The sequence below is a fragment of the Nicotiana attenuata genome, chromosome 3 (assembly GCF_001879085.1).
Source record: "Nicotiana attenuata strain UT chromosome 3, NIATTr2, whole genome shotgun sequence".
NCBI lineage: Eukaryota > Viridiplantae > Streptophyta > Magnoliopsida > Solanales > Solanaceae > Nicotiana > Nicotiana attenuata.
In genome coordinates this window covers 45,597,275-45,607,636 of record NC_031991.1, presented here as the reverse complement: position 1 = coordinate 45,607,636, position 10,362 = coordinate 45,597,275, and the positions used below count along the sequence as shown (strand labels likewise).

Genomic DNA, 10,362 nt, shown 5'->3' with positions numbered 1-10,362 from the left:
ACACATAATAATTATGTATGGGTTCCAGGCTTGATTTTTTAGGCCCGGTAGCACCGAGTTATCCTTAATTATTATGTGTGTCAATTTCAATATTTTTAAAATTTTGTTAGCTTAATAAATTAAATTAAAAATTATTGAATTGGACTGAATAATTATGTATGAGTTCCAGGCTCGATATTGGAGTTAATTTTACAACATATATTAATTTATTACTTTTGTAAGTTTATTGTTATAAATTAAATAATTAATTTTGTAAAGTGTAATCTATATTTTTACTACACTAAAAGGCTCTATATTTTACTACACTAAAAGGCTCTATATTTTACTACGCTAAAAGACTCTATATTTTACTACACTAAAAGGCTCTATATTTTACTACGTTAAAAGACTATTTAGTTTACTACGCTAAAAGGTCACTATTACATATAAAAACAACTAACATAAAATACAAATACGAACAACAAACAAAATAAATAATATTAATTTTTTATTTAACCAAATAAAAACATAACATTAACAATACAATTAATTTATCAAATTTTAATAATTTTTTTTTACCAAAGCTAATAAATCAATCCGGGCATAAATAAGATACAAATTTAAACACAAACATAACACAAATTAACATGGAAACACATTAAACAATAATATGCATGTACTATACAAGTTTCGACATAAACAAAATCGAAATACCTCGATTTAAGTTTTTTGAATTTGATTGAAATCGAATTTTTGCACCCGAAAGAAGGAATCCAAAGTTTATCTTGTGTGTGGGACCTACACTCCTTGCTCTTTAGGTGACGGGTGGGGCCGATTTTTTTTTTTTAAAATTGACGGGAGGGGGGGGGGGGTACCAGTTTTGGACCAGAAGCTTTTTTTAATGGGGGGGGGGGGGGTTGTTTCGGAATTCTGTCGTTGTCCAAGGAAGAAGAAGGGTTTTATTTTGTTAAGACAATTCGCAGTACTATACTGCGAATTGCATTAACAAAATAAAGCTGGGCCCATACTCATAAATGAAACGAGTAATTCGCAGTATAGTATTGCGAATTGCTTAAAAAAAATTAATTTTTTAATAAAACGCAGTACTATACTGCGAATTACTTTAACGATTAAATTTCCGTTAAAGCAATTCGCAATATAGTACTGCGAAATGCCTATTTGTGTATCTTTCTTTTTTTAGTATTAAAAAGGTGCTTTTTGTCCAAAAAATCATCAAAAAAGTTTCGAACTCTGTAGAATAGTTGATGGATCTATACTCTGGTCATCTTTCATATTTTCTTAATTAATTACTTTTTAAACAGTAAAAATGTTTAGAGAGTCTTGCTAAGTTATAAAAAAGTACGTGTTTTATTGCATTCTAACTCTAATAATGACTTACATTTAAAAAAATACTGAAAATTAACCGAACCATAGGATATAGAAGAAAAACCAACATGATCGAGAAACTGAACCATTGACACCCGTGCTAGTATTCATTCTCAAAACAAAAATTAAAACAGTAAAATAGAAATTAAGCACGGAGTTGTGTACTACCTTACTCGGAAATCGGAACGCATACGTTTCGGCGTACTGCTCAGTTGAACGCCGGTAGACGAAGCCTGCATCTCAACCTTAATCTCAATCAATGGTTAGCGAAAATCAAGACCCGAATATTCGGATCCTCTGCCGGAGGCTTCAGATTATCAAGAACGAATCGGGTCTTCAATGGCTCATCGGCTCTCCGTTCTTCCCTCGCCATACCATTATCTCTACTTTCCGATGTATCCACTCTACCTCCTCCAATCCTCTATCACCGGATTTCTCTAAAGAATCAGGTAGTCAACGAAGTCTAATTTCAGCGAATTCAATTCATCGGCTTTCTGTTTGTGTACGATTTTAATTATTTATTCTTTTTTTTTTATTGCAAGATGATATAAGAACACTGCTTCCGAAGGGTTTTGAAGTTATTGGAGCTTTAATTGTCGAAAAGGACTGTAATTTTGACAAAATCGCGGGGCAGGCGATTAATGCAGCTTGTAATTTGAGGAAAAGTTTGTCGAGTGATGAAAATTTGGGGAACCTGGAGCTGATCGGTGCTGTGGTGGATTTAAATAACGCTAAGGATGTTCGTTTTTTCGTGTCGAAGGATGGAAAATTGGGCAGTCTTCAGAGTGTTAGTTCCATTATTTACGAAGACAAGCCTGAAAAGTATATTTGGGAAAGAGGCTGTTTGCTTCGGTGTGCTCTTCATGTTAAATTGCCTCTGTATTATAATACTAGTAGCCCAAATGGTAAGTGCTTCCTTAATTTTAATTCCTGCATAAGCTCATAGCCCTTTCATCTTTCTATTTGTTTAACTTATTAATGCTTTTACTATATAGCACTAGCTGAGCCATGATTTTCACTAAGGGGTGTCAAAAATTTAAAGAAAACATATGAGGAATCAATACATAGTATATATACGTAAAAAGAAAACTTTTACCTATCGAAACAATGTAATTTTCTGGCAAACCCCTTCGAGCCATGTGGCTCCGCCACTGCCGGATGGTGCTAAGTTCTGTCAAATTCAAGTTATTCTAGCCACTTGCTGGACAATTTGGTGTACTATGCTTTCTACTCTACTTTTCCTTTTTACTTAAATTCAGAAGCTCAGTGTGAGTATTGGTAGAATTATTGGTGTTAAATGTCTCCTGATATTGGTTGTTTATACTTTATAGTCATGAAATTTGATCGTGGTTGCAAGACTTAATGGTAATTTTATATAGAGCTGGATATTAACAACCAGCAGATTTTACAAAATTGGAAATGGAAGAGTTGAGGGTTGAAGAGTGTTTCCAAAAAAGAACAAGAGCTACTTTAATAAGAGAAAAATAGAGGTCAGTTAAAAAGGAATGCAGGAGCAACTTATGATGTTCATGACCTTTCCCGTTATGAGCAATATCCCAGCCTCACTAAATCGTTTTACTGAAAAAACATTTGCAGCATGAAAGAGGAAAAATAAGATAGACAGTTGAAGCTCTGTAGCTTAACCGGTCAGAGGCTGAGGAATTCTCTGTAAGGTCGCGAGTTTGAACCTGCCGTAGGAACATTTAATTCGTAGATTTATTTCCTTGTCAAAAAAAAAAAAAAATTGCAGCATGAAAGAGGAAAAATAAGATAGACAGTTGAAAATTCTCTTGCCTGATATTTGTTATTTCTTGTAACATTATTTTTGGAGTTCTTTGTGGCGTTGTTTCATGGATGTTCTTGCAGCATTGCTGTACGAACGCTTTGGGGCTCTATTCCACAAACTTAATGATTTTTGCATTCGGATAACGTGAAAATGGACTCTTGTTTCTGGCCAAGTCATGAAAATAAGCAACTCCACCAGTTTAATTGTGGTTTAGTAATGCGAGATTCTTCTTAAGTCTTTATCTGTTAAGGATCCAAATTTGATCATTCAGTGATACCTGTAATGAGGGTGAATGAGAAGCATGTGGAAAACTAACATTAATAACCAAAGCAAGAAAGAATTGTCAAGGAATACCATCTTTTTGGTGTTGATACTGTAAGTCTAGAGTTATAATGACTCCTGTCACATAGCAAGAATTGCCAAAATCATAATACAAATAGTATTTTTGTGGCATTTCGTATATGGTTTCTAGTTGACCAATATATAGAAAGATTAGGCAACCAAGACGTGATTACTCTATAATCATTTTCAATCTTTTACTTCCATTGTTATAAGTTTCCAATCAAAGGATGTGTACATGAAGATGATTTAAATGAAGAGATATGTTGTCTCTTATTTAAGAGTACAACTTTTCTGAGTACCTACAATAGATCATTATGAATCACAGCCTAATTGATCTTTCAAGGCTTTGCTTTCCTACATTATATATCAGAATTAGTAGTGTGTGTTAGATATGCATGCATAGCCATACAGTTCCTAGTTGCTGACTACAACTTGTTTTGTTTGCAGATGTACATGAGATATATATGCGTACAGCTGAAGCCGTTGCTAGTAAATTCAAAGACCCACAAGTCACTTGCCTAATAGAAGCTTTAGATGAAACTTCAAGTGGTGCTATTGTTCTTCGTGGTTCAGACCTGAACACATATAGTTCAAATTCTTCCTCTGAACTTAAAGATTCTGATATGAAAGCTTTGTTATGTTCATACTTCTTTTCAACGAGTAAAGATATTACCTCATTTTCTTCAATAGAGGAGGTATATTTCACCTCAAATTTCAAATTCTATCATAATCAAAGTTCAAATATGATTTCTTGAGTCCATCAAAATTCAGTTTTCTAAATTGAAAATTGTAAGAATTAATTTACTTCAATTTGTTGTGGGCTGGTATACAACTGTATTAAAATGTTTGCTGCTTAGAATGCAGATAAAATCCAAGTAAGCTTTCTGCTTAATAAATCAATAAATTCTGCAAAACCTTCTGCACCTATTGCTGAATATTATCCAGGTATGATCTTTCGATGGATAATTCTGGCTTGTATTTCTTTTATTTAATATTTATTATGCTATTGTGCGAACATATAGATGGAAATAACTCGGTCGAGTTTGTCTCCCCTAATCATTAAGTGACTTCCTTTCTTTCAGCCACCCAGGAAACTGAACTTCTGGTCATAGGTCATAAACTTGACGTGCTTTGTTATGCGGCAAAAGATCTATCGCTGGCTTATAGCGTATCAAAGTTGGTCATCCCTGCACTACTTGACCAGTTACACTCAATGAGGAAAGTTATCATGCCTGACCTCTTAAAGGGGCATCCGGAGGTGAGACCATTATATCATTTCTCCTGTCATATTCAACTTTGCTTGAAAACCGAATTGCTGGGTGATCCACTGCTGTATTATTACCAATTTCAAGTCTTTGTTCTTCTCTTCTTTTTAATATGGGGTTGATGTTGTTCGGGATGTGGGTCGGTTTGATTCATCACATAATATGTTTAGTCAGTGTTAGGAGTAATGTTTAACTAGGACAGATTGTGTGAACAGAACTACAAAATATGCAATCAAGGGAGATGTCCTATCTCGTAAACTTGGACTTCCTTTAGAGTTGGTAAATAAATGAATTCCTGTAACATCAAACTCCATGACTCAAAGCTATACGGTATGGGTTGTCTTCATGGAAATTTCTGCTGTCTAATTATTTTTGCATGGTTCAAACCAAACTTCAGTAAGAAGTTACAGTGTTTTAGAAATTCTCTATTGGTTTTTTTTGTGGGACTCTGGATTCTTAGTTGTCTATTGTAAGTTGAAATTTCTGAAATAGAAGTGACGGCTAAAAAAGTAGGTCGGAAAAATATGAGGATATTAGTGTCAAGTATAGAGGAACTTACAGAGTATTCTGGGCAGTATGTCCATAGATTGCCACATACGGTACACTGGTCAAAGGGAGAAGATAAATAACAAAGAGGGGAAAGGAAAGCGGTTTATGAATAGCATTTGCACGGACATTTTTGGCTTTACATCATCTAGTTCTATCCTTATTATAATATTGTGCATCTTCTATGGTACTTCGGAGTCCTTCACTAAATTTTGCTTGTGATTTTGAGAAACAACTCTTTTCTTTGAAAAAAAAAATTTGTTATTCATTTAAGCTTATGAATTTACATGTGACTTTTTCTGTTTTACGATGTTAAACTAGCGACACTCTTGAATTTCCACGCATTTCAGTCCCAGAAGTTAACTGGTGCTTCTATTAATTTTCTTGCAGTTGCATCCATATCACTTCCTTCCTCCAGGACTTTTACATCCGATTACAGTCTTGTATGAACTTAGTTATGGTGAGACAGAACTGAAGCAAGGTGAAGTCACTTGAAGCTTGGGATAACTGTGAATTATTATCGTTCAGCTGAACAAATGTGTCTCACACGCTGAAGCTTGTTTTATGGCAGTTGAAACAAGAAGATCCCTTCATTTGAGACTCGGGTTACCTTTTGATCGCCCTCTTCTTAGAATTTCAAATGCTATTGATCTAGTAGGGAAGAAGAATACTGGCAGCTCAGTCAAGAAAGGTAAAGCGTCCATATTATATATACATATGTTTAACATGGCTCTTTGCTCATGCTTGGGATGATCTCCATCATTTCATGGCCTTATCAGGTTCTTTGCTTAAGGATGTACATTTGGGGATTCCATGTAGTGGTGGTGAGTAGTTATGTGTTTCTTCTTTTTTCCACCCAGTACAGAATTATAATTTTTCTTGTGCTAACATCATCAGACACTCTGCAGTTTCTGGAGGTGTCTCCTCTCTGGTTCAAGGTTCTTATGAGTACTACCATTACCTCCATGAGGGACTTGATGACTCGGTAATAAATTTTTGTTCTGAAGGCTCTGTAGGTTAAATCTTTTACTGGGCACCCTAATATGTTGTTTTAGCTCAACATTGTTATGCATTTTGCTTTCTGTATTTTCTGGCTCCAGATATATCTTTACCGTTCATTGTTTGCAAATGTTCATATGTTTGTACTTCTCAGTTTTTTTATATTTGGTTTCCTTGGTTCTAAAGTTTTTCTTTCATTTCCACTTTCTTGTTTTAGATTTTTATCTAATCGCATGTGATACTGTTGGATTGCAGTATACTGAGTCAGTTAGCTTATTTATTAGTCAAAATTATATTTATACTAACATTATATACCTCACAGGGGTGGGGCTGTGCTTACCGCTCTCTGCAGACAATCATTTCTTGGTTCAAGTTACAAAATTACACCTCGATTGATGTCCCATCACACAGGTATCATGTAGCTTCTTTAGCTACAGTGATTTAAATACCTTTCTTTTAATATGTGATTGGTTTAACTGACCGTACTTTTTGTGATGCCTTTAGGTTAATACTTTGTACATGCATGTGATTCTTGGCTTGCTCAGTGTTTTTCTCCTTGGTTCGCAGCTCACTCTTTTTGAAACAAGAGACTGCTAGATATAAAAGTTAGCAGACTCCAGTTGCAATAGCTTCAAAAGGGATAGCTTAATTAGAGCACTGAAATACGGCCTCACCGATCTGATGAAAATTGTATTTCAAACATTTTATGAACTAAGGAAGATTCAAAAGAGAGAATAAAAGGAGGAGCCTAAGAAATCCACATCCTAGGGTATAGCCTCTTTCCACTGTAAAAGCAAGTAAAATGCGACTTGTTATCTTGCATATAGCATCGCTGTTCCCTCAAAGGCACACCTATTTCTTTCTTTATAAATAGTACATATAATCATAACAGGTCTGCCTTCAGCAACTCAGCAAAGACATTTTAACATCAGTGGCTGCTTTGCAGTGAAAACAAACAGAACACAAGAAGTACCATCTATTGCACAGAGCAACATAAACCATGGTTAAGATAACAACCAAGGTTTTTCTACTGAAAAGCACCAGCTAATGTGCACATTCTGATAGTAGTCAGAAAATTTATCTTGTTCTTATGAAGTGCACATTCTGATAGTAATCACTCTGTGATATGTGCTTTAGTCATAAATGAAAATCCATTTCTTCAGTAAATTTATATTGTTCAGAAAATGAATTGCATATTCTTCCAGGGAAATACAGCAGGCACTTGTAGAGATTGGTGACAAAGATCCTTCATTTATTGGGTCACGTGAATGGATTGGAGCCATTGAACTCAGTTTTGTCTTGGATAAACTAATTGGAGTAAGTTTGAACCTATCTTTAAGTGTGTATAAAAATACCTAGTGAGCTTTGGCTTAGATGAATTTTATGCTTTTGACTATCCTTTCATTCTCTAGCTGTCAGCTTTATTCCACTTTGACTTTTCAACCGCCTTGTAATATTTCGTTGCTTTATTAACATGTTTGACCTTAAATTACTATTGTGGATAGGTTAGTTGCAAAATCATAAATGTAAGATCTGGAGCTGAGCTTCCTGAAAAGTGTCGAGAGTTGGCATTGCATTTTGAGAATCAAGGAACTCCAGTCATGATTGGTAGGTCTTACAGTTATTGTAATATGCTTAGGGCTGTAAATGGAGTGGTATTTGTGATTCCTGCTTCTGTATAAATTTGTTCATTAAACAAAGTCAGAACACTATGTGCTTAGCATTTTACCCTGCTTGCAGGTGGTGGTGTTCTTGCATACACTCTCCTTGGCGTGGATTATAATGATGCAACTGGAGATTGTGCTTTCCTTATACTGGATCCTCATTATACTGGTAATGATGATATCAAGAAAATAGTAAATGGTGGATGGTGTGGGTGGAAGAAAGCTGTTGATAGCAAGGGAAAACACTTTTTCTTGCATGATAAGTTCTATAATCTTCTGCTTCCTCAGCGGCCTAATATGGTCTAGTTAACCTTCAAAATACTATTGGTACAAGACTATGTTCAGATAGACGGAGCCAGTCTCTCTGTGCTGGGGGTTGAGCCGAGTTGAGTGATCTAGTTCTGCTTTTTATCCATTCCAGCCGGGAGGGTAGGGCTTCTATCCTTTTTGCTCTTGGAGGTTGAGGCTTTACCGGGAGCTATCTTTATTTTGTGACCTAAAATGAGAAGTTTCAATCTGGAGCTTTAGATCCTCTCTTACGGATAAATTTTTTTGTTCCAGATGACAATGAATGGTAGTCTGAAGTCAATTATGACCTTCCTTTGTTGGCAAATTGATCACCTGATATAAGTCAGAACTATAAGCATAAATTTTGTCCAGTTATGGGTTTCTGGTAGAATACAAGTAACGTTTGACCCGGTTCACTATACATATTAGGTATGCTGTCCACAGTTTGATTACTGAGACTTTCATTGTCAATTAACTTATATACTGTGAACTAGTAAGTATCATGTAGAAAGTGGTAATTGCGAGTATTTGTCGTATATCAAGACTGAAGCAGCATCCACAGCCGTAAACCATATTGTTAGTGTCGATTACAACAATGGAAAGACAGATCTGTCTTCACTTTATCAATAAGACAAGACAGATAAGTATTTACCTCCATCTCCTATCATCGATTAGAATGGAGGGGCTGTTGATGTCGTTACTTTTAACTTCAGAGCTCAGCGTAGGGTCATGCTAGCTGAGGGCCTTCGAATGTCAGGACTTCGATAAATTTCACTGCCTACAATTCTATAAAATCCTGTGTGTTGGTATGCATCAACGTCAGTTACCTATTTACATTTGTCCTCTCCAGAGATTGAGAGGACATCTGCGGAGCATCTAGTACAAAATGCTTTTAGGTTTCCATGTGCAGTGAGAGTATTAATTTGGTCATGTCACTTCTTGAATAGTTATTTATATAGAGGATCTCGTCTAGGAGCCCTTGCTGTTCTTGAACATAGAGAGGTACATCAGTATAGAGAATGCTCACATTTCTATATTTGCACCACCTATTTAGCATTCTTAGGAGCAGTTGGAGATTTTTTGGGACAATCATATCCAAATAGTCTAGCATTGAACTTCATAATCTATTCAGCTATTTGAAACACTACAGGATATACAGAAATCCCGAATTCAGACATTTAGAATACTAACTAGCCATAAACACCGAATTTGTAAGCTAGTACATAGGCAGAAACAATGTAATATAACCCCCAAAAATGTGCTCAAAGTGACTTAATGCAACATCTGCAATCCTCAGTACCTATATTGTGGTGGCTTGTATGGACCCTCAGTTGGAACACTAATATAAGCAGCTTGCTCAGGTGTCAACTTGGTTAACTTAGCTCCAAGCTTTCCGAGGTGAAGAGCTGCAACTTTTTCATCAAGGTGTTTTGGCAGAACATAGACCTTCTTCTCATATTTGCCTGTTGCCCTTTCATTCCAAAGCTCAAGTTGAGCAATCACCTGATTTGTGAAAGAGCAAGACATCACAAAGCTAGGATGCCCAGTTGCACACCCAAGATTCATCAAACGGCCTTCAGCAAGGACAATAATGCCAGTTCCGGTTTCAGGAAATACCCAGCGGTCAGTTTGGGGCTTGATAGTAATGCGCTTCACACCCGGGTATGTTTCGAGACCATGCATATCGATTTCATTGTCAAAGTGGCCAATGTTACAGACGATGGCATTGTTCTTCATCTTTCTCATGTGGTCAACCATGATAATGTCTTTGTTACCAGTGGTTGTCACAAAGATGTCAGCCTCAAAGACAATATCCTCCAAGGTAAGGACAGGAATTCCTTCCATCAATGCTTGAAGGGCACAGATGGGATCTATCTCTGTTACAATTACACGAGCACCAGCTGACTTGAGAGCAGCAGCACAACCCTTGCCCACATCTCCATACCCACAGACGACAGCAAATTTACCAGCAATCATCACATCGGTGGCTCTCATGAGACCATCAGGTAGCGAGTGGCGGCAACCATACAAGTTGTCGAACTGCATTGAGACCAAGAACGAATTAGAGATAAGGATATTATCCATTCTCTACCCCTGCTCCTCCCCC

At 36.2% G+C, this 10,362-nt stretch overlaps 1 protein-coding gene and 1 pseudogene across 1 annotated transcript; one reads left to right on the top strand and one right to left on the bottom strand.

Annotated features, from left to right (window-relative positions):
* Nucleotides 1,457-8,726, top strand: LOC109223651 (probable Ufm1-specific protease). Its single transcript, XM_019388042.1, has 13 exons — nt 1,457-1,814; nt 1,908-2,270; nt 3,941-4,188; nt 4,351-4,438; nt 4,576-4,751; nt 5,695-5,785; nt 5,876-5,995; nt 6,084-6,128; nt 6,213-6,289; nt 6,626-6,714; nt 7,509-7,620; nt 7,809-7,911; nt 8,044-8,726. The coding sequence occupies exons 1-13, from the start codon at nt 1,625-1,627 to the stop codon at nt 8,271-8,273; spliced, it is 1,932 nt and encodes a 643-aa protein (XP_019243587.1). The 5' UTR covers nt 1,457-1,624; the 3' UTR covers nt 8,274-8,726.
* LOC109223650 overlaps nt 9,359-10,362 on the bottom strand; it is a 3,257-nt pseudogene continuing 2,253 nt past the window's right edge.